The sequence below is a fragment of the Lepidochelys kempii genome, chromosome 11 (genome assembly GCF_965140265.1).
Source record: "Lepidochelys kempii isolate rLepKem1 chromosome 11, rLepKem1.hap2, whole genome shotgun sequence".
NCBI classification, from domain to species: domain Eukaryota; kingdom Metazoa; phylum Chordata; order Testudines; family Cheloniidae; genus Lepidochelys; species Lepidochelys kempii.
This window is the reverse complement of record NC_133266.1, coordinates 22,048,987-22,072,449: the sequence shown is the minus strand read 5'-3', so window position 1 is coordinate 22,072,449 and position 23,463 is coordinate 22,048,987. Positions and strand designations below refer to the sequence as shown.

Sequence of the window (23,463 nt, the reverse complement as noted above, 5' to 3'; positions counted from 1 at the left end):
TACAGATCCCAGAAGGAAGGAATTTGAAGCTGTGTGACTTGCTTCCTGTTGTCCCGAGTCACTGCTACGTATGAACAATGACATTTTTGGTTCTTTGTACATCAGGGTGCATAGCCAGTTAGATAGGTAAGTAACTATTGTAGGTGGCGGGCTCCCTGGGTTACCTGCATTTTTCCTGGAAGAAAATCCCATGGAAATCAATGCATTTCAGAGATGCAGTGACTTCTTATCTGTCACTTCTCTCCCCACGCCACCTTGAAAGAGGAGGTAGTTTGGAGATGCAGACCAAAATGCAAATGGTAGTCAGCTATTAAGCCATCCATTTTCCCAGAACCAAAGGAGTGCCTGGAAGGAGATTGGAGGGTCTAGCATTCCATGTGGATGACCCATTGTATTGGGACTAGGTTACCTACAGATCCTATGGTTCTGTATTTTTATAAAGCTATACTACTGAATGTCTGTATGTCTTCTAATGCTTCATCTGTGAGGGGAGAATGAGCTGGGTTTTCCCTATCATTTACCTCCCGCAGTCCAATTAAGCCAGCATTAAGGACAGCATTACACCAGAGAATGTGGTCCTACATTTTTCAGTAGGTCATACAAGAAGATCAGTCTGCAAAATGTTTTGTACTTACCTTGCTGGGGTTTTGACAACTTTATATAAAAGACTTGGAGTACGGATTGGTAAATAATATGATTATAGGTAATGTTTCTGTATTACTAGTGTAGCTCTATTATGTCATGAGAGGATGTTTGCAATCCTGTGTTATTTTTGTGTCATTAGAGGACATCACTATCATGTAATTTCATATTTTACAGAGATTTGTATTGTGTGGCTCACAATTGATTAGGCAAAAATGTCTCAGGAATGTTTTGGTCTTTTGTCAGTATCCAAACATTTGCTTGATGATTTCTCAGGCCACAGGACATACCAAGTTAGGGACCAGGTCATTGTGTTATATGGTAAAACCCACACAAGGAGCCTCGGATGCAGAAAATCTCTAGCAGAATCCCCTCAGTGAGACATTACTGTGTTAGAGTAGGGGAGACTAGGGGAGGAGCAAAGCTTGACTCACTGCAAAAGCTCAAGGGTTCTCCCACAAGCCTGGGGATTCTGTGTGAGTCAATAGCCATCTGTGCAGGTGACTTCTCACAAACTTTGATGTCTGGCAGACTGTTCGCCCCATGTGGTCCCAATGATCACAGCCACTGCCATCTCAATAGGTCTCCATACAGAATCCATTTTTGTTCCCCCTCTGTTGGACAAGCATAGAGATGATGTGCATCCCTCTCCAGCCACACCCTGTTGTACCTCTCTCTGAATAGACTGTGGACCTGTGTAGAGCCCTCCTTAGGACCTGGGAGGTGGTGGTGGAGAGAATGATACTGGGCAATTAGCCAGGCCGCTTTTGCATGGTAGGTGGGCAATCCACATTTGGAGGGTTCCCTCCATGCACAGATTTGGGGGAGATGATCTGAGCACTGTAAATGAAGTTTTAACTCTTCCCATTAAGGATTCCAGGTGATACAAGACTTAAGCAAGTCAGATAGAAACAATTAGCACAGCATTTTACTACTGACCAAATACAAAAGCATACTTACCGTTTTATAAGGGTCTGACAGCAAACAGATTTTTGCATAAATCTTAAGGGCTTCAACCGGTCCCCAACGTATTCCAGAAGGAATACCCTTCCTCAAAAGGATCAGAGATGGCCAAGACTGGAGATGGGGCATTGGGTGGGGTAGGCCAGTGCTCTGAGGTGGCACTAAACATTTTCTCACATGCTTAGATGGCTTTTTCATGCTCACATGCTCAGTGTCTAACCAATTGCCATATGTGAGGATGGGAAGGAATTTCTCCCCCAGGTCAGAGTGGCACTGATCTTTGGGGTTTTTGCCATTCTTCTGCAGCATGGAGTAAGGGTCACTTTCAGGGATTGTCTGGGTATATCTCACGTAATCAATTCCCTGCCTGTGCAGGGGCCTTTGTTCACCTTGTCTCTCCTCTGTTTATGGTACATAATAGTCTCCTGTAGGCTGTACTATTTTGGTCTAATTTGGGTTGTTGGGTTTAGTGTGCAGGTGTTGGGTTGCATTGGGGCCCTGTGATACATGGGAGGTTAGACTAGATCAGCGTTTTTCAAAGTTCGGGTCACGACCCAGTACTGGGTCGCAGCATGTAAGGCACTGGATCTCTCTGGTCAGCATTGCCGTCCGGGACGTTAAAAGTCCTGTTGGCGGTGCTGCCCAGCTAAGGCAGGCTAGTACCTACCTGTTCCGACACCGTGCTGCACCCCGGAAGCAGCCAGCTTCGGGTCCAGCTTCTAGGCAGGAGGCCACGGGGCTCTGCGCGCTTCCCCCACCCTGAGCACAGGATCTGCACTGGGGGCGGTGACTGCGGGCGAGAGCCATGTGGAACCACTTGCGTACCTCCACTGAGGAGCCGGACCTGCTGCTGGCTGCTTCAGGCGCAGCACGGTTAGCAGTGCCAGGACAGGTGGGAAGCCTGCCTCTGCACCCCAGCTGCGCTGCTGACTGGGAGCCACTGAAGGTAAGTCCACACCCCAACCCTGTGTCCCAATCCCTAGCCCTGAGTCCCACTGCGAACCCAGAGCCCCTCTTGCACTCCGAACCCCTCATCCCCTGCCCCAGTCCTGAGCCCCTCCCACACCCTAAACCCCTCATCCCCAGCTCCATTGGGTTGCGGGCATCAAAAATTTTCTTCAACTGGGTCCCCAGAAAAAAAGTTTGAAAACCACTGGACTAGATGAACTGGTGATCCCGTCTTGCCTTAAACTCTGACTCTAAATTTCATGCTCCTGCAGGTGAGTTATTACACTAAAATTTTGTGCTTCACAAATTTCACTCTAACTCAAGAAGTGCTAATGTGAGCTATAGAATCACAAATACAGCAGTCAAATTAAAACTAGTGCACATTCTCTCTCCCCTTGCTTTCAGCTGTCATAATAATTTTTAGCACATGACAACTCATAACATAAACTGTCACAGGAAAATACTATGTAGTTTTAAGTAAATTTGGAAGAAATTAATCGGAGAACTCTTCCATGTTTCAGACTAGGATATCAAAGGAAATCCCACACAGAAAGCAAGCTTTAAAAGGAAAAAAGTTCCCTTAGTTTGTTAGACAAACGTAACTAAGATAATTAAAATCAGAGCAAAACTAATTGAGAACTTAAAAGTAATAATTTTTAGGCATATAATAGGTTTGAAATGTGATAGAACTGCCACTGATCATCAATGGGAGTTCCACATCCAAAATCCTGGGTACATAGATACAGAAAAAAGGTGAATACAAAGCTCAATAAATCAAAATGTGAAATGTTCAACTCAATTTTGAGTTCTGTGACCGATGCATCTTTTTCCTTTCCTCCATCAGTCTCTCTCCTCTGATGCTTTAGAAGAAAACAGATTGTTTATACAGACAAACCATTTGCTGACTTTCCTAGGAGTTTTGCTTGTGTCAGGAGTCTGAGACCAGGTCTTGACAGTTCTTTTATGTAGTGTCTTTGTGCTAACCATGCCTTGCCCTCTTTGCCCTCACTTCTTCTTGATCCAAATTCTCATTTCAAACTTATGGTGTTTATCTGATTTGAAAATCTGTAGCAGAGTTCTGTGACATTGATCTGATCTCATTATCCCTTTTCAAACACCAATTATTTTCACAAAGGGAGCTGCCTGAAATATGTTTGCAGGAACAGATTTGTTTGCTTGCTTGTTCCCTCCGCCCAACAAAAAAAAAAATAGTTCAGCTGGCTTTTCAGCTGAAATTAAAATGTTTCATGGAAAATGTTAGATTGGTTCTAATATTTTTAAGAATTTTGAGGAAAAACCGCCAAAAATGTCCACATCTGTTTTTTTGGGAGGAGATTCCTCCCCACTCCCCTCTACTTTTTTTTTTTTTTTTTAAGATGGGAGGGAAAAGGGGGGGGGAGGAACTGAAAAATGTTGATTATTTTAAAATATTTTTTCAAAATTAAAATGTTGATTAAATGAGATCAAACAACCCAAACATTTTGTGAGACATTTTGAATGAAGCAAAATCTGTATTTCTTACTTTAATTTATCACTAAAATTACCCGCTAATTTGAAAAAGGTCAAATTATTTTGACCTCTTTCTAAACATTGCCTGTTGTTTCAGTATCTTTTTCATAGTTTCATACTTTCTTAGAGGTTAAAGCCAGAAGGGATTATTAAATCATCCAGTCTGGCATCCTGTATCTCACAGGCCATTAAATTTTCACTGTTACCCCTATATTAAGTCTAATAATTTGGTTGAGATTAAAGTACTTCAGTCTCCAGGAAATTAAACTGTTGTGTGCAACAGGCAGAAAACAGGGGACACCACAGTGCCATCAATGCCCGAGTTCCCTACAAAGGCAGGGAATTGTGTAAGAGAGCTCTCTAGATGATCCTAGCAAGTTATCTTTGCTCCATGCTTCAGAGGGAGGTAAAAACCCACACAGATCCCACCCAACCTTACCTGGGGGACAATTCCTTCCTAACCCTGAATCTGGCAATCAGTTTGACCCTGCACGTGTGAGCAAAACACATGAGCCAAGCTTCTGAAGGTACACACAGTGCACAGAAGTGAGCCTCCCAGCTCTGGATAATAGACTCAGGCTAGCAGAACTCACGCCAGTGCTGTAAAAATATCTGTGTAGACAGTGCTTTGAAGTTGTGGCTCAGGCTGGAGCTCGGGCTCTGCAGCTCACTCACTTCCCTTGGCTTCAAAGCCTGAGCTCCAGCCAAAGCTGAAACTTCAAAACACTGTTTATACAGCTATTTTTATAGCACTAGTGGAGCCTTGCTACCCTGAGTCTATTAACAAGGGCTGGGAGGCTCACTCCTATGGTCTGTGTAAACATACCCTGATAAACAGGATTCTGTGAGCCACTCAGGGCAATGTCCACCCAATCTGGTGCCCTGCTTCAGGGAAAAAAAACCAACATCTCTTCTGGATCAAAGACTTCAAAACAGTTTGAATGTATCTTTAGAACTATTTTAAGCATGTGGGTTTTTTTTTTTCATTGTAGGCTGTCTATCAAGAGCTTAATGAGCACATTCCAGGTTATAATGAATCAAAAACCTACATGGCTATTTAAGTGTTTACTTTGCAAAGTGCTGCCATATGGGAGGTTTGATTTTTGGGGTCCCAGGTGCTCTGAGCAGATGGAGGTTGAGAATACCGTGAAGATGGCACACAAGTACCTTGAGGGTACCTTGAATGATGATAGAAGCACCTAAATGAGCACGATATAGGTTTTCTAGTTGAGTGGAGTTTTTACCACCATACCAGGCTCTTGAGGAGAAAAGGAAGTAAAAGTGGGAAAAGCAGGGCATTTTGGAAGCCCCCACCTTCAAAAAATTATACCAATTATTGTTCTAGAGAGAAATATAACTCTTTCATAGAAGAACAATGTACAGATGGTTACTTAATGTAAGCATCTTTCATGTTGATGGTGGAATTTACACTGTTTGTGTGTGTTCTCCTACTAAGGCAGAGTTAATTAGATGTACAGAGATTCATTTACCTTCTCATGATATATATCTTCTGGAAAAGTACTTAATTTATATAAATTTTCCCTCTTTTTATAGTTCTATTTAAGAATCCTATTGACCTTCTCTTCATAATGTGCGTTCATCCAAATAAGAATAACCCAGATACTTATGACATCTAACAATCAGTGTGATCACAGAAAAAGAACCTTTATCCCTTTGCATCATTTAGGATTTCAGTGCATGTCTACAAAGGGCAACTGTCTTATTAAAATTGCAGTTTTCCTCTTGCAAGCAGACATTGGTCACCACCTTGCATTCAAAGTATTTTTCTACTTATTTAACAACGGCTGCTCTCTGTGGCTGTGAATATATGAATGTGATAACCTTTGGAAATTGTAAATAAGGGTAAATATATAGTCTTAGTGGAATTTTTGGCAGTCCAAAATAAGCTTAATTGCATGACATTAATAATTTTGTTCATTAGTATATTTCCTATACAAACTTTCTAGAAACTAATGGAGATTTTAAGGTTTCCCTTCTTAAACGGTAGGGCTGTCTTATACAGGGAGATATTTTTGGCTCTAGAAATGTATTTAACACAAAGTCAGTTGTTTTGGTGAAACTTTAGTTCTAAGAGGCACTGCTTACAACACAGGATAGGAGGACTATCCTTAGGGAGGCAGAGCTTTCATTGACCCATAGAGAGATGATTTCTAACCATCTGCTCTGTATCTCACAAAGTATCAGTATGTTAAAAATATGTGAATTTTTCCTCCTCGGGGAGTCTCGCTGTGCAGCATACAAAGTGCAGATGAAAAAAGAATGGGAAGAAGTATCAGTGAAAGAAACTATTTTCTTTGCATTTAACAAGGAAGCATCTCTTGGGTGGTCAGTTTTTGTTTTTTTTTTAATTCCACATTAGTCCAGCATTTACAAGTAATTGGGCTGATTGATTTCAAAGGATCTACAAAAGTGACAGCCAAAAGGAAGGCGTACATCTGTAAGGGAAACACAAAAGAAAACGGAATTGGAAAAAGCAACATTTAATTGCCAATACAAATTGGTTAGTATAATGGACATCCTATTAAGCTGCTTTATACCAATCAAAATCCCCCCCAATGTATTTTGGCAAATTAAAAAGTGGGATTTTTGCTCTATCAGTTTTCCTGATGGTAAAAAGGGTGAGATTTTTAAATTTCGACACCATTGAATAAAGAACCACCCAGGAGCTCATCAGTTTTAAAATGACCAAGGACAAATATATTCTCCTCTTAAAAGAAGTATGTTAAATATGATCTGAAATATTTCCAGAGATGTAGTTCCTTTATACTGAACTTTTCCAACCTGCTCTGTGTAATTTTTGTTGTTGTTAGTTTTGGTAAGGAGGCTTTTCTGCATGCATACATTCCATTTCGAGATTTAAAAAGACTTGGTGTTTAATAGACATGGGAGGATCACAAATTCTGTAGTCAGTAAGATCCATTAAGGAAAATTAATCTCCATGTTTCTAGGAAGATAGCAAACTGTTCTCTCCTCACCCTAAATTTTCTTCACACAACAGAACAGGTTTTTGGTGTCACTCTTGTTACCCTTGAAAATGATAAAACACTTGCCCCTTCATATATTCCCTAACCACTGGTGCCATTTACTTGGGCATTTATGGTGCTATTCAGAGGCTTCTGTCATGTGTTTCCGTGCATTACTGCTGGCATTAGAAGTGTTCTGATTCCTTTTGACTGGCAGTTGACATCAAGGAGGAAAAAGGTATTTTATTAAGAAAGATAAAGGTATAAACCATAATGGAATGTAGCAGAGGAGAAAGGTATTTAAATTAATGATAGTACAGGCTCACAGCTTGTCTCTTGTCTGGTGTGTTATCACTTTCGCAGAAGTGCAATGTCTAATGACTGTGGAGGAATTGAGCTCTATTCCTTTTTAAGAAGCACATTTCCTACTAACAACTAACTTGTCTCCAATGTCAGTCCTAGTAGCTATGGATAATGCTAACTCAGCTCTGATATGGGTCTATTGCAGTAAAACAAACAATAATGCCTAGGGCCCAGACTTAGAAAACTACCATTGAATTCAATGACCCTTAATTTGGGTTTGTTCACAATGATTCCAATCTTAAATAATTGTGCTGGAATTGTTAATTGATTTAAAATGTAATTTCCTCCAGTCATTGCTGGCTGTAGTATATAATTAGGCTCAGAGGACTACATTTCAATCAGTAAATGACAGTAAGTGTGGATTTCTCTCTCCACCCAAATTATTGCCAATCAGAATTTAAAGGGTGAAAAAAAAACACATTTATGCCTCACTCTGATAAACACTTATGCATGGGAGTAATTTTGAGTCCCATTGAGACTGCTCATGTGCTTATCCTATAGTTACTTATCTGCATATGTGTTCCCACAAATCACAGCTTTGTTGTACTTTTAGACAGCCATGGCTCCCTTTAGCTATTAGTTCTGACATTCAATAAGAAATTAATATTATCGAATATATTATTTAAAATATTTCAGTATCTCTTGTGAATCTTAGCTTGTACATTTTAAAGGAATGAGCATTAGTATCTGGGTTTCTGAAATTTCCTAGTAATGTAAAAATTTACATTGATATAACTTGAATAAAATATTATGAATCCCGCTGAAACTTTATTTAATATTCCTAGCACAGCTGTGATACCGAATTGTGCCAAAACCAGTATGTATGGTACATTGTCACAGTACTTCTGTATAAATGAGAAGTTCACTCTTGAGCTATATTTAAATTATATAGATAAGTTGACATGTTAGTTTACTGCTTTCTTGAAGGTTTTTTTTTTGTACTATAATTGCAATTTATTTTTTTAAAGATCAGCCTGTAAGTAGAACAGATGTTGCACTACATAAGGGTTATACTTTCAACCTACTGTATGGAAAGTTGCATGTAAATCTTCTTGTGCTGAAAGGTTGATTTTTAGAAATGCATTACCGTTGAAAGTAATAGTACATTGATATGTGTTGACACATGGATTTCTGTATACAAGTCCCCTTAAGAAAAGAAGATAACCTGTAAATGGCACAACTTTTTCTCTCACTTATGCTTCCTGTACTATTTTTTAGGAAGTGGCACGTATACTAAGAGCTTTGAACTTTTCCCCAAAGGATTTAATGAAAATTTCCTCCATGATCTCATAAGCCTACTTTTTTAATTATACAGTATTTTGGGTTTTTTTTACAAAGAGAAGACTTTTTAAAAAAGATTTGCTTGAACAGCTCAGCACTGTAGGCTGTTTTACTAAATATGATAAATGAAAAACATACAAAAAATGCTGGTTCTTTTAAAGAGCAAAGAACTGCACAGTAGATAATTTTAAATAATGTAAAATGTCTATTTACATAATAGCTGAAAATTCACTCATTTAAATGTGTAATCATCAATAGCTTCAGAGGCTGACCTTGAAAATGGAATATCTGGGAACAAAATAAATCAGCTACGTGTAACAAGCTGCTATTTCCTAGAGGGATAATATATAACTGTCCCTAAAACTGTGCAACAATAAGAATTTTCTTTAAAGCCCTGAGACTGCTTTAGCAAGCACGCTTGAGGCACATCTTGCCCGGATTAGACAATGCTATATATAGCTATTGTCTAGGATGACAATTACATTGCTATGAAGTACATTGGGTTTTGTCTTCATAAGACTATTTTACCATTAACACACATAACTAAGAATGGGTATATAACCACCAATGGGCTCCTTGATAATTATAAGCCTTTAATCAGATGCTGTAGCAAAACAGATCTCCTTTAAGAGCCGGTCAGTTTCAGTCACTCAGAATAGCTATATATAAAAACAATGAAATATAATAATTAGAAATCATAGCAACATCTATTAGCTTTCACTGTGAACTGAACTGATGCACTGATCTAGCAATGGAACAAGGGAGCAGGAGCCCTAAATCTCCTCATAATTATACCAATTTTACATTGTTGTAATACCATTGACTTTAATAGAGTTATTTCTGGTCTTCAGTGGTGTAACTGAGAGAAGAATTAGACAGACTCTGCCCACTAATCTGCACTTGGGAAAGGCACTGCTGCAATTTGCACATCAGTAAAATGATGAGTATTTACTGCACAGAGGTGTTGTAGGTTTAATTAATGATGGCCTAGTCCTGCATTATTTCAGCCCAAAACTTCAGTAAGGCAAGATTTGTTGATTGAAGCCAGCAGGTGTTTATGGTGTGTAACACGTGCACTGTTGGTCCCTTACAGCCAGTGTTTTAAACTCAGTTTACAATTTTACAGTCACCGTCAGCAAAATTACTGTTAAAAAAATATCTGGTTTGCAAAAACAATGAAGTGGTTAAATACTAGCATTTGTGCTTGCAAACAATTAAGGGCCTTTTTTAAAAAAAAAAAAAAGTAGGCCTTTAGTGTTTTTAAAGCACTATAGAAACCTGGAGTATTAATATTAGTAATATTTCTTCGAGTATTATTATTTTTAACATGAGATGTGGTTTTGAATTTAATGTCATCTGAGTAAACTCAGTATAAAAAAAAGTAGCTAAAACTATGAGAACAGGGTCTTTGTCTCTCACAGAAGACCTTTCCTGGAAAAAGCTTTTGATTTGGATGCACAATATTTCAAAGCTCTTTGAGGACAAAATAAGGAAATCACATCATCACCGAGTCGTTTCCTGCAAAAAGACATATCTAACAATAACCAGCCATTTCATGCAGGCAGATATTATAGACATAAAGCTTGTTGGATTCCATACAATGACCAAGATGATCTCATGATGATATGCTTGAAACTAAAAATTAGCAAAAAAAAAACCCCATGAAACTTCTATCTTATTTTTATAGGGACGGATTATGTTATTTTACTTAGATCTGGATATACCTTAATCTCTTAATTTATTTCAGTAGGACTTCCCAGAGGGTGATGCATTGCTCAGTCTAAGTAAGGGCATCATAATCTTGCTGTTAAAGATCGTATTGAGCTTTCATCTCATAGTCATGTTATTTTGTGTATGTGCTTTAATTTCCTATTTAATGATCATACCATTTTGTCTCTTTATTTTCATTCGTCTGTTAATCATTCCATGTAAAAACATTTTCCTTTTCAGAAGAACAGCTGTGTGACATAGGAGAGTTTCTTTGTGATGATCATGTGACTTGTGTGTCTCAAAATTGGCTATGTGATGGAGAACCCGACTGTCCAGATGATTCAGATGAGTCTTTAGATACCTGTAAGTAAAAAGTACTGCATGTTATCCTTATTTTCCTTTGAAGAGTACAGATAGCTGTACTGTATAGTCATAAGAGTGGATTTTGGTTTAAAAAAACCCCATCCCACGTGAATCTTTGTACCATGGAGAATAGGTTACACTCAATATGCAGGTGTGAGATGAAAGAACTGGAAGGTGTTTTGCTCAACTGTCATTTTATAATGAACACTATCATCAGAGCATATGTTCCATATTCTCTTACTGATTTAGTAGAATAGCTATAGCAGGCAGAAGCAATGGCAGACAAAGGAAGGGAAATAATGTTTCTTCAAAAAAGGAAAAGAAATTAATAGTGCAACACAATGTCAGAGAGAGGAGCACTGAGATCTTAAAGGAGGGATCCAAGGAGGGAAAGGAAGATTCGAAGGCAAAACATGGAAAAGTGTAATAAGACAAAAGAGGCAAGGTATTTAAAAATGAGGGAAAGATTTAATAAAACATGCTTAATCTTAATAAAAACAAATCTTATTTTCTTTGTGACTGAGAGCGGCTGGAGAACAGAGCAGAACCCTTTCAGGCTTCTCAGATTTCTGGACTTGATGAGGTGATATTAAATCTTAATGTTCCCTTGTTTCCTACATTATGAGGAAAATGAGGGAACTTCCTGGTCTATGTCCCCATGATAATCAGCTCATGTAAGAAAGGATACTGATAAAATGAAATGTTCTTTTTAGTGCAACATAAAAAGCTAGAGATTTGCTTTACCTGCTAAAGGTACAGAAAGTACCATTTATCAAAACAAATCAGGGACTATAATCCTAGTTTTTAAAATCATCGACAGGGAATCTACACATGCTGGTTTGCTATCTGACACTGGATAAGCTACTTAACCTTCCTGTGGTACAGTTTACTCATCTGTAAAAAAGGTATAATAGTTAATTTCTGAGGTTGTTGTGAGGGTTCACTGAGTAATGGTTTGTAAAGCACTTTGACTCCTCAAGGGAAAAAAGCTGTGTATAAGTATGAAGTATTTTTTCATAATTAGCTGTGACGTGTTCCCTTCCCAATGCATCTTTTTTTCATTTAATGCTATGCTGGGTTCTTTGGCTGTATTTTAAACATAATTTTGTGCTCACAAAGGAACATCAGTTGCGAAAATGGGCTACAAAAATGACATGCAAAAAATAATTCTTTAGAATTTTCCAGTAAAAAGACCTCATGGTTTGGCAGTAAGAGATCAGTCTGGGTGACAGGCACCAGACATATTATGCGAGCAGTGTTGTCTCCTTCTCTCTATTTTATTCACCTGCTGAGGATATCTTCCCTATAGATTTGTTCCCAAATTGTGGTATTAGTATTAATGTGTCCTCGTTTGTCTGTTGAGCCTAGTTTGGCATTTTGAAATGGAATGCCTTGCTCCTTCACGCTGTCCATGCCAAACTCATTCTACTGCATATAAATGTGCATAAATCCCTACCTACTTCTGTTTCCTGACAGTAATTGGCATCAGGAGAAAATCACTCAACTGGTAATAACCGCATACCATTTCTTCTCTTGGGCCGATTCCTCAGCTGATATAAATCGGCATAGCTTTACTGAAGTCAATGGGACTACACCAGTTTACACCGGTTGAGGATGAAACCCATTCTGTTTCATTAGCATCTTGAAGTGTGAAACAGAATTTTTCCTGCTACTTTGCCTGAACCTCCTCTGTACTTGATCATGAGTTTCTGCATAGCTGATGCACATAAAGAGAAACATCTTTAAAAAGGCCAGGTGAGCCATCTCCAGATCCTCAGTGCAACTATCACATTCCACAAAATATAACCTTATCTAAACATATAACATCACAGTTCACTTTTCTAAATAGAACTTATATTGTAGTGTTTGTTTAAGACATAATAAATCTACATACCAAATATTTATGAAGCATATGAGGACTCGAGGGACTGGTGATAAGGATACAGAGCATTTCACTTTGAGTGCACCAGATCACACATACTTCTGTTTGGTTGTGGCTGAAAGTTGTTACCATTTGGCAGATCTTTAGTGACTTATGCAAGATGAGTTGGTAGAACCAGACAGATACCACTAAAAATTGATCCCAACTAGTGCCCTCGTTAGCAAATTCAATACGGGGTCTAGGATTAAATAGGAATGGAGAACCAACTATGTACTCTCTCATTTAATGCTTAAACCAGCACCCGGTGACTTCATTTGGTGTCGGATCAGGATCAGTGTTTTCCTCAGAAATTGAAATTAGAGGAGATGTTCGAATTTAGAGAAGGGATTGGAAAATGACTAAATTGGCAACAGTGGGATTAAACTAGTTGACCACTGGGACGGAGGGAGGAGGGAGTTCAGGAGGGGGGTCCTCCGTAACAATAGCAAAGGAATGTGACAGACCTGTCCTGTCATTGCCTAAGCTGTTCGCACTCTGTGGATATGGGACTTTCATCACCAAGCTGTCAGTTTGGTACTTTTCACTAGTGCTAAATGTACTCTCAAATAGTTTCAAAAAAGAAAAAGCAGATTCTTATAGCAAATCCACTTTTACCCTGTTGTGGTGTTTTAGCAATGATTATTTCTGTTCCCAGAAGAGTTGTTGCTCTGTGTAGTTAAAAAAAAAAAAAAAAAAAAGCTGGTCCAGTAATTCATAATGAATAATTTATTGAACACATTTTGCTTCTTATCTGTTAGTGAATTGTCCATGAGAGAATTGTATTTTTTCTAATATATTCTTTCTTTGAGATTATTAACCAAATAATTTCTGCTACTATTTTTGAGCTGTTGAAGGCAATGGATTGATATCAATCTACCTCAGCTGGGGACCCAGCCCACTGCATGTTTCTCTTTTACTGATAGATGGACTTAGACTACATCAAGATTCTGGTGTGAATGCCCACAGAATTTTTGCAATATTTGCTTAAAATTCATTGTTTCCACAAACATTCTTGTCTATAAACTCATTTGCTAGACTATTGGTAGGAAGTAAACGTGGTTGAAGAAAATGCATTTTAAAAAATCTGGTAAATACTCATTAAAGATTTTCTGCCATATTTGTCCTGCTCTACAAATGACCTTGACTAATAACGTCTAAATATGTCAAAATCTATGCTGTCACCTGTTTGAAGCATGTAGTAAGAATACAAAAACCCAGCAACGCTGAACATGTGTCCAGTTTTAGTATATTTGTCACCTGATAACTGGAAATATTTGTATGTATTAGCCTCTGATAACTGTATATATTTGCCTCTCTGAGCAGTTGCTGCCTGATTTGAGATGGAAAATTCACTAACATTGAAATGCCAACTGCCTGTACAATGTTATTATTTCCAGACACAGATTTATTTCCAGTTTGTCCTGTTCGCTTGTTGGGTCTCTGCCTAAAATACTCCTCATACATAGAAGACATGAGTCCACCAACAACTACCAATGGCTTTCCAAACCAAATCCAGAGACTTAGATCATGTATCCTGTTTTGGGATATTATTTTTTGTCAGTGATAGTGTCAAAGATACAAAACGCTGGCATCCAAATGACAAATGTCTTTACTATTTAGACACTTTTTGCGTTAGCAACTTCAGGATTTATTTCTGGCTTGCACGTCTCTCTTTCTCTCTCTCTCTCTCTTTCCTCATTCTCTGAGTCCTCTCTGCCAAAGAGCACCATGCTGAGGAGGGGGAAAAATGAAGTGGAATAGAACCTGATTTCTCTGTGAAACTGCAGGCATCAGGTTCGAAAACAAAACACCCTTCTCCCTTACAAAATTGTTCCGGCAGCTCAGCAGTAATTCCAGCATAGGGCACTGTTGTCCTCAGGACTCACAGCTGTCCTCTGGCCATGAGGTGGGGGCCTTCACTCCTAAAATGTGGTGTGCAAAGGGGGATTGACGTGTGGTGTAAGCATACACAGAAGTCTCTCAGCATGTGGCTGCAGACTTTGTTGCCTGTCAGAACTGGCCCTGACTCCAAGCATTGTTCTTACTTCATGAATATCTTATAGAGCCAAATACACGGTACAGTATCTATACTTATTTCTCTGACAGTGTGCAATAACTCTGCCAATTTTCAATCCATCGTGTTAGCAGTATACAAATTTGGGAGAACAATTTCATTTATCCCAGCAGAACACAAAGCAGAATCATACTAGGCCTGAGACAGAGGAACTGTACAGACAGTCTTCCTACCTTTCTCATTCTTTATAATTTGTTATGCCGTCTCTTCTACCCTAGCATTGTAGATCTTCATTAAATGACATCTGAATCTCTTTCACTGGAAAACAACCAGCTCTATCCACTTTACTTGGGGTGGATAGGTCCTGGTGAGTGAGGATATTATAAGGACCCCAGACTATGTGGTAAATGGTCTGTAGTTCTGGCCCAAAGTACTACTTGATCTTTTTAAGATCCATTATCTCATGAAAAAACAGAGGCAGAAATACATCAACATGCCATTGCATGTAAACCCAATTCCATCTTTTCAATAATATGTAGCAATATTGGCTCTTGAGATATCATATTTTATTAAAATAACGTCATTTGCCTTTTCTCCATGCTTCAGTTCTGACTTAGTTTTGATGGCCCTATCACTAGAATTCTGAGTAGTTGAACCTATACTATATATCGTCTAACAGTTGATTAAAACATTAATTTCTCTAGGATCTTGAAAGAGTATTAGCTTCTAAAATCCATCCTGAAATTGAAGTTTGGGAGCAGAGCACGAGTTAGCTCATTTTAAAGATTGAATCTCACCTAATTTATTAAATTAGTCTTTTCAATACATTTGTTGTTATTGGAGGTTCAATAGTGAGGTGTCTCAGCAGTGTCACAAAGCTTAAAGAAATGTTAATATTGTACCTAATTTGTGATGCTTTCTCCCAGCAAAAGCTAAGAAGCTATTTGAGCTTTTGTTGCTGCTGAGGTCCTAAACTATAAGGGTGAGAATTTCAAAAATCCTCAAAAAAACAACAACAACAACAAAAACAACAACAAGGAGTCCGGTGGCACCTTAAAGACTAACAGATTTATTTGGGCATAAAATCCCCTGAAAATTCCCAAGTGACTTAAGAGAAAAAATTCCATTGAAAGTCCCATTGACCTAAGTCACTTTTGAAAATACCACCCTAAATAATAAAATGGCTTTTGTTTCCAGTTCATGATGAGCTACCATATAATTGCCCATTGAAGGTAAGAGGAGAAAATGTTGGACATATCAGGTGATGAAAAGATAGCTTTATATTTCCTTCCCTTAACATCACTGTGTTGTGTAGCTACTCTTGAATGAAGAAACTTATAACATTAAGGAACTATTTTTGGCCATAGTTTAGCAAGATACTTAAGCATATGCATAACTTTAAATACATAAGTAGTCCTTCATTTGACATTTGATGTCAGCCATATTGTATTTAAACAGTCTCTCTGACATTGGTAGGAAAAGAACCACAATGGAGTGTCAAATATGAACATTTAGTTAAATTTTATGAAATTGCTGATATTCTATGGAACATTCAATAACAAAAAGAATGAAAATAATAATTTAGTATTAGTACCACACTATAATGTTTGCCTATTTTCCAGTGCAGGGAAAGGCTTTTGGCAGACTAAGACAAGTCTGTTGAGGACTTTTCTAAGGCTTGGTCTACACTAGCAATTTATGTCAGTATAACTACGTCACTCAGGGACGCAGAAACACGGTTATACCAACCTAACTCCTAGACAGCACTGTGTTGATGGGAGGGCTTCTCTGGTTGACATAGCTACTGCCTCTTGGAGAGGTAAAGTACCTATGCTGATGGAAGAAGCCCTCCCGTTGGTGTAGGTAGCATCTTCACTGAAGTGCTACAGTGGCACAGCTGCAGCATTTTAAGTGTAGACGAGCCCTAAGTACTGGTTCTGCTACACTGATCAGAAAGACAATATGCTTCGTTCCTGAGCTCCAACACAGCTTCCAGCAACAGAGGTAGAAGAGGACATCTGTTTGCTAATATTAGAGACAACTTTGCATTTCAAACATTCCTAAAGATGTTAAACTGTTTTATAGACACAGGCATGTTCTTGCATTAGTGAAATAGCTCTCATTGGACAATTTAAGTGGTGCATTGGCTTTCTGTCCAAGTGGCACATCAGAAAAGGTAGCTGATCTCTTTTTCTTCTAACTTGTCTGAAACTCATACATCATCTGTAAAGGCTGGAGGAATCCAGACATTACTGCTGACACCACTTGTTTCACAGAGTGCTGCGAAATATATAAGTTTTGAAATTAAATATCTAAATTTTGAATAATATAATTTAGTCATGATCGAAAGAAAATGACAAGTAAGTTGTGGTTAGGTAAGCAACATTAATTTTCTATGATAGGGAAATTGCATGGGTTCCAAAGGCTATCTGAACAAAAGAAAAAAAGGGCTGGAGAGTCTGTCTTTACTTTTCCATAGTTTTATTTTTACACTTCTTTGTTTCTAAAACCTACTTTATAATAGTTTTTTCTTAATTTGTTGGGTATAACAAGTGACTTTTGTTTGTTCCTTTTTATAAATGCCGAGATGTGAGCACAATTTCAGTGCTGCTTTATTGAGAGAAATACGTAAGTAAACACCATAATTAACTGTAGATCTGCACATACTATCTTTAATCATAGGGAAGTATCAAATTTTAAAGATAAATCTGTGCATCCACTGGGCAAGTTATATTATTCCTCCACTATGTAATAACTGATAGATCCAGTCTCTGGTTGTTTTAGCAAAAGTAGTTGGGCGAAGATTCAAAGGCCAGTTTGAAAATCTGCATATGATTTAGGCCATGTTTACAACATCATTTGGCATTATTAATTATACATGTAGATATATAAACAGATCTTTAAAATGTTCAGCTGAGAGACATCCATATACTGTATTGGTTAAACGTGTATTAAGAGGCGATAGGGTCTCAGCACGTTGGCTCATTAATCATAATTCACACTTGCAGATGTACTGCAAGGAGTCTGCCCCATTTCAGCCTTACCGAAACCAAATGGAACCCTAAAAGGGGTATGGAAAAAGCTATATTAATTTATGTTTGTGAAACATTTTGAGATTATTACGTGAAATGCACTCTGGGTAAAATCCAGCTCTTCTCTGTGGGGACATCAGTAGGTTTATGCCCAATTTAAAGCCCACAAATTTAAACACTAGATTTCTACTGACATCCTGCATGATGGTGGATCTTACCCAGAATGTCTTTCATGCAGTGATTGCAAAGTGTTTTATAAACATGCATAAGTGAAGCTTTGCCAAATGGAGAAGATAAGAGTTATAAGAGATCATCCCTTCCACCACTGTAGTCTAGCCACTCAGCTCTAACAGTCAAGGTTTATGCAGCTCCAGTTTCTGTAGTTCATCAGATACATGAATACCCTACAACTTATTGGCCATGAGAGTAAAAAATGCAGCACAATGTGGCCATGGGGAACATCAGCTTTTCTTCTTTTTTGGTCCTGTATGATTATCTTGTACCTAGGGGTTTTTTAGAGCAGATTTTGAGCAGGGGGGCGGAGATCATAATTTAAATGAATGCTTTTGACAGTGGTCCTCTTACCTAGATTCTGGAAGACACCTAACTACAGTACAAGGGCAGAATGGGGTCCCTGGAGAATAGTGGCAAATACCAAAATTTCAGAATCAATTGAATAACTTTATGGATTAATTGTTTGCTAAATTGACCTCTCTTACACTGAAGTGGTTGTAAATTTAGACATTCAAAAAAGCATTTAACCTGATATATACTTGTACATCTTTTTTTTTAAAAAAATGAGCAAATCAATCTTTTGGAAACTCATAAAAATAATTCATACCTAGACTGAGACTTTGTCATATTTTTAGCCCAAAGCAATTTTATTTTCATGACTAAGCTATAACTCACCAAACAACAAGATTTGTGATGGAAATGCTGGCATAACCTGAACTCTAGCAGTGCTGCCAGGCATTAGGACATGTTTCTTCCATTCTTGTCCACAATATGCCTCCACTAAGATGCTAGTGAAAAGTGCATTTAGCTCAGTGGTTAGGTTCTCTTCCTATCTAAACTTTCTGCTCTATTTCCCTAACCCTTTATTTCCTTCACCTTTTTTCCATCGGTGAACTGAAGGGGCTCATGCTAGCCCCTAGTTATTAGACATTGGTGGGGGCAGAGCAGGGTGAATATGGGTGGCAGCACAGCAAAAGGCATTCCCCTCTCTCACATTCTGGGGACTTCCTCCAATACATAGAGGAGGAGTTAGTCTCTTGAAGAAATTAGGAGGTGCACAGGAATAGAGCTGTCCCTGAAAAAAGTGCATGTCTTCCCTGGAGAGCCTTAGAAAACAAATTGAGAGGCTCTTGGGAGCCCCTAAGTTTTTGGAGGCTCATGATTTGCTCACCGATACCTACCTTTCAGGGAACCAATCAACCAACCAACCAATCCCTCCCCCACAAGCCTTAAAATATTTGTTTGTCACTGATAAGCGTTAATTGAACCACCAGCCATGCAATAAACCTAAATAGGGTCCTAGGTCCTATTTTATTTTAACTGTTTTTCTTCTAAATTGATTAGATTTCAAGTCTTTTTAAGTTTTAGGTAAAAAGAAAAGGAGTACTTGTGGCACCTTAGAGACTAACCAATTTATTTGAGCATAAGCTTTCGTGAGCTGCAGCTCACTTCATCGGATGCATATGAGCTTATGCTCAAATAAATTGATTAGTCTCTAAGGTGCCACAAGTACTCCTTTTCTTTTTGTGAATACAGACTAACACGGCTGCTACTCTGAAACTTGTCATAAGTTTTAAGTGTATCCTAAAGAATCATCTTGATCAAATTCTCCATATAGAATCATAGACATGTAGGGCTGGGAGGGACTCAAGAAGTCATCAAGTCCAGTCCCTGTGCTGAGGCAGGACCAAGTAAACCTAGACCATCCCTGACAGGCGTTTGTCCAACCTGTTCTTGGATCCCCATCAGTGAAGGTTTTTCACAACCTCCAAAGCCTAACAACTCTTATAGTTAGCAAGTTTTTTCTAATATCTAACCTAATTCTCCTTGCTTCTGATTAGTACTTGTCCTTCCTCCAGTAGACATGGAGAATTATTGATTACAGTCCTCTTTATAGAACTCCTTATCATATTTGAAAACTGTTATCAGGTCCCCCCCAAAACTTCTGTTTGCAAGACTAAACATGTCCAGTTTTTTAACCTTTCCTCAGAGGGCAGGCTTTCTAAATCTTTTATCATTTTTTTCTCTCTCCTCTGGACTCTCTCTGGTTTGTCCACATCTTTTTTAAAATGTGATGCCCAGAACTGGACACTTTACTCTACCTGAGGCCTCACCAGTGCTGAGTAGATTTATCTGCCATGTTTTACATATGACATTCCTGTTACTACATCACCAGAATATTAGCCTCTTTCACAACTGCGTCACAGTGTCGACTCATTCAGTTTGTGATCCGTTAGAATCCCCAGATCCCTTTGCAGCAGTATTTCCACCTAACCAGTTATTCCCCATTTTGTAGTTGTGCATTTGATTGTTTTCAAAGTGTAGTACTTTGCACTTGTCTTTATTGAAATTCATCTTGCTAAGTTCAGACCAATTCTCCAATTTGTCAAGGTCATTTTGAATCCTAGCCCTGTCCTCCAAAGTGTGTACAACCTCTACCAGCTTGGTTTCATCTGCACATTTTATAAGCATATTCTCCATTCAGTTATCCAAGACAGTTAATAATATGATTCATAGAATCATAGAATATCAGGGTTGGAAGGGACCTCAGGAGGTCATCTAGTCCAACCCCCTGCTCAAAGTAGGACCAATCCCCAACTAAATCATCCCAGCCAGGGCTTTGTCAAGCCTGACCTTAAAAATATCTAAGGAAGGAGATTCCACCACTTCCCTAGGTAATGCATTCCAGTGAAAAAGTTTTTCCTAATATCCAACCTAAACCTCCCCCACTGAAACTTGAGACCATTACTCCTTGTTCTGTCATCAGCTACCACTGAGAACAGTCTAGAGCCATCCTCTTTGGAACCCCCTTTCAGGTAGTTGAAAGCAGCTATCAAATCCCCCCTCATTCTTCTCTTTCGCAGACTAAACAATCCCAGTTCCCTCAGCCTCTCCTCATAACTCATGCGTTCCAGTCCCCTAATCATTTTTGTTGCCCTCCGCTGGACTCTTTCCAATTTTTCCACATCCTTCTTGTAGTGTGGGGCCCAAAACTGGACACAGTACTCCGGATGAGGCCTCACCAATGTCAAATAGAGGGGAACGATCACATCCCTCGATCTGCTGGCAATGCCCCTACGTATACATCCCAAAATGCCATTGGCCTTCTTGGCAACAAGGGAACACTGTTGACTCATATCCAGCTTCTTGTCCACTGTAACCCCTAGGTCCTTTTCCGCAGAACTGCTGCCGAGCCATTCGGTCCCTAGACTGTAGCGGTGCATGGGGTTCTTCCGTCCTAAGTGCAGGACTCTGCACTTGTCCTTGTTGAACCTCATCAGATTTCTTTTGGCCCAATCCTCTAATTTGTCTAGGTCCCTCTGTATCCTATCCCTACACTCCAGCATATCTACCTCTCCTTCCAGTTTAGTGTCATCTGCAAACTTGCTGAGGGTGCAATCCACACCATCCTCCAGGTCATTTTTGAAGATATTGAACAAAACTGGCCCGAGGACCGACCCTTGGGGCACTCCACTTGATACTGGCTGCCAATTAGACATGGAGCCAATGATCATTACCTGTTGAGCCCGACAGTCTAGCCAACTTTCTATCCACCTTATAGTCCATTCACCCAGCCCATACTTCTTTAACTTGCTGGCAAGAATACTGTGGGAGACCATGTCAAAAGCTTTGCTAAAGTCAAGGAACAGCACGTCCACCACTTTCCCCTCATCCACAGAGCCAGTTATCTCGTCATAGAAGGCAATTAGATTAATCAGGCATGACTTGCTCTTGGTGAATCCATGCTGACTGTTCCTGATCACTTTCCTTTCCTCTAAGTGCTTCAGAATTGATTCCTTGAGGACCTGCCCCATGATTTTTCCAGGGACTGAGGTGAGGCTGACTGGCCTAGTAGTACCGACTGAGTAGTACCAATCCCAGAACGGACCCTAGTGTGACCACATTAGATAAGTCCTCCCAGTTTGACAACAAATCACTGATAACTATTATTTTTGAGTATGGTATCTCAACCAGTTGTGCACCCACCTTATTGTAATGTAATCTAGAAACCATTTCTCTAAGGCTGATCTATGCACTGTGGTTCAGTAATATTGGATAGGATTGGGTTATACTGTGGGAGAGAGTGGGCATGCCCACTCAAAAAATGCAACTGTTTATTCTGCGTCTTCCAGTGTTCATCTCTTCTGAAGCTAGGAATAAGCTTGCTGGTTGTCAGGCAGCTGTTGCTGTGTGCAGTTCTTGCCATCTGTGTGGCTGTGACATCTGCTACATGAGGAATACTCGTGTGATTGCTAATAGTAGAGGTGATTGTCCTACATAGCCTGAATGTCTCTGTCAGTGCCTGCCTGCCGAGCCCAACCCAAAGTTTGCAGTGCTGGTACTGGAAGGGAGCTTTTTCATGCTCTTTCTTTTCTAATTCCTATGTCATGTCCATCACCGTAGTATCTGAGCCTTGAACCTCATTTCTCTTCCAACCCACCACTACCACTCCACCACACAAGGGACATTTGCTCCTTCAATACACCCTGACTTAATCCCCCCCGCCCCGACACGCAAGCTGTGGGAGACCCAAACCCTTCAGGAACCAAACGGTTTCCCATCACCAGAAAGGACTGGTTTCCCTCCTAACCAACTAGCCCATGTCCAGAGTCCAGAGGATGGATCTAACTGATACCATCATTGCTGCTATAGGCAACATTGCCTCAAGATATACTGGGGAGGAGAATGCATGCTGAGCTGAAAAGGTGGGACTATAAGGATTGAGGGATTAGGCAATTGATAGTGAGAAGAGTGCGGTACTGATGGGTGCTTTTGTAGTTTGAAGAGTATTGGACTGGATTTTTTTTTATGAGGCAGAGTATTTTGCACAACGAATTTAACCTGTATGACTGACTGATGCACAATATTTTTGTGAGAGCTCCTTATTACAAGTTTGGCAGCACTTCTCCTTCCCCATTTCTTCTCTTGCCTTCCTCTCCTTTCATTATTAGCATGTCCAATTTAATCTGTACCTGGTGTTTTTTCTCTCCATTTCCATTCCTTCTGTTCTCCTCCCATTCCCCACTTCTTTCTAACTCTTCCAACCAATGTTCCCTCTAATTTTTGACAGGCCACGTGCCCAAAAAATTTCTTCTGTGCAAATTGTTGTGCTTCTGTGCAAATTGTTGTGTGCGTGATGTTTCGCTGTGTGCGCGGGGTTTAGGACCTGTGTGCGCACGCACATGTGCACAGCTTAGAGGAAACAGTGCTTCCAACCCTTCCAGTGCCTTCCTCCTCCTCCTCCTCTGTCTGTCCCCTTTGCTTTTGCTTTGAGCTCCAGCCCTCACTTTTGCTTTCTGTCCTCCTTTTGTCTCTATCCTTTTCCCCCTCCTTTTTTAGCTTGTCATCTTCTCTCCCTTTTATTCCTCCTTCATACTCTACTCCTCTTCCTCCTAGATTTCTCTCTCTCTCACTCTCTCTCTCTGTGGTTCTCCTCTTAGCTTATTCCCTATCACCCCCACATTTTATCCTTTCCTTTGATACACATCTCCATTCTTA

At 39.4% G+C, this 23,463-nt stretch overlaps 1 protein-coding gene across 11 annotated transcripts in view; it reads left to right on the top strand.

Moving 5' to 3' along the window:
* LRP1B (LDL receptor related protein 1B) overlaps positions 1 to 23,463 on the top strand; it is a 1,327,274-nt gene that overhangs the window by 242,495 nt on the left and 1,061,316 nt on the right. For 10 of the 11 annotated variants that reach the window (XM_073305383.1, XM_073305382.1, XM_073305377.1 and 7 more), the window contains exon 2: positions 10,641 to 10,763. The exons of the other annotated variant lie outside the window; for it this stretch is intronic. In XM_073305383.1, coding sequence (XP_073161484.1) covers positions 10,641 to 10,763 — 123 coding nt within the window. The remainder of the gene's footprint in view (positions 1 to 10,640; positions 10,764 to 23,463) is intronic. 11 annotated transcript variants of the gene reach the window in all.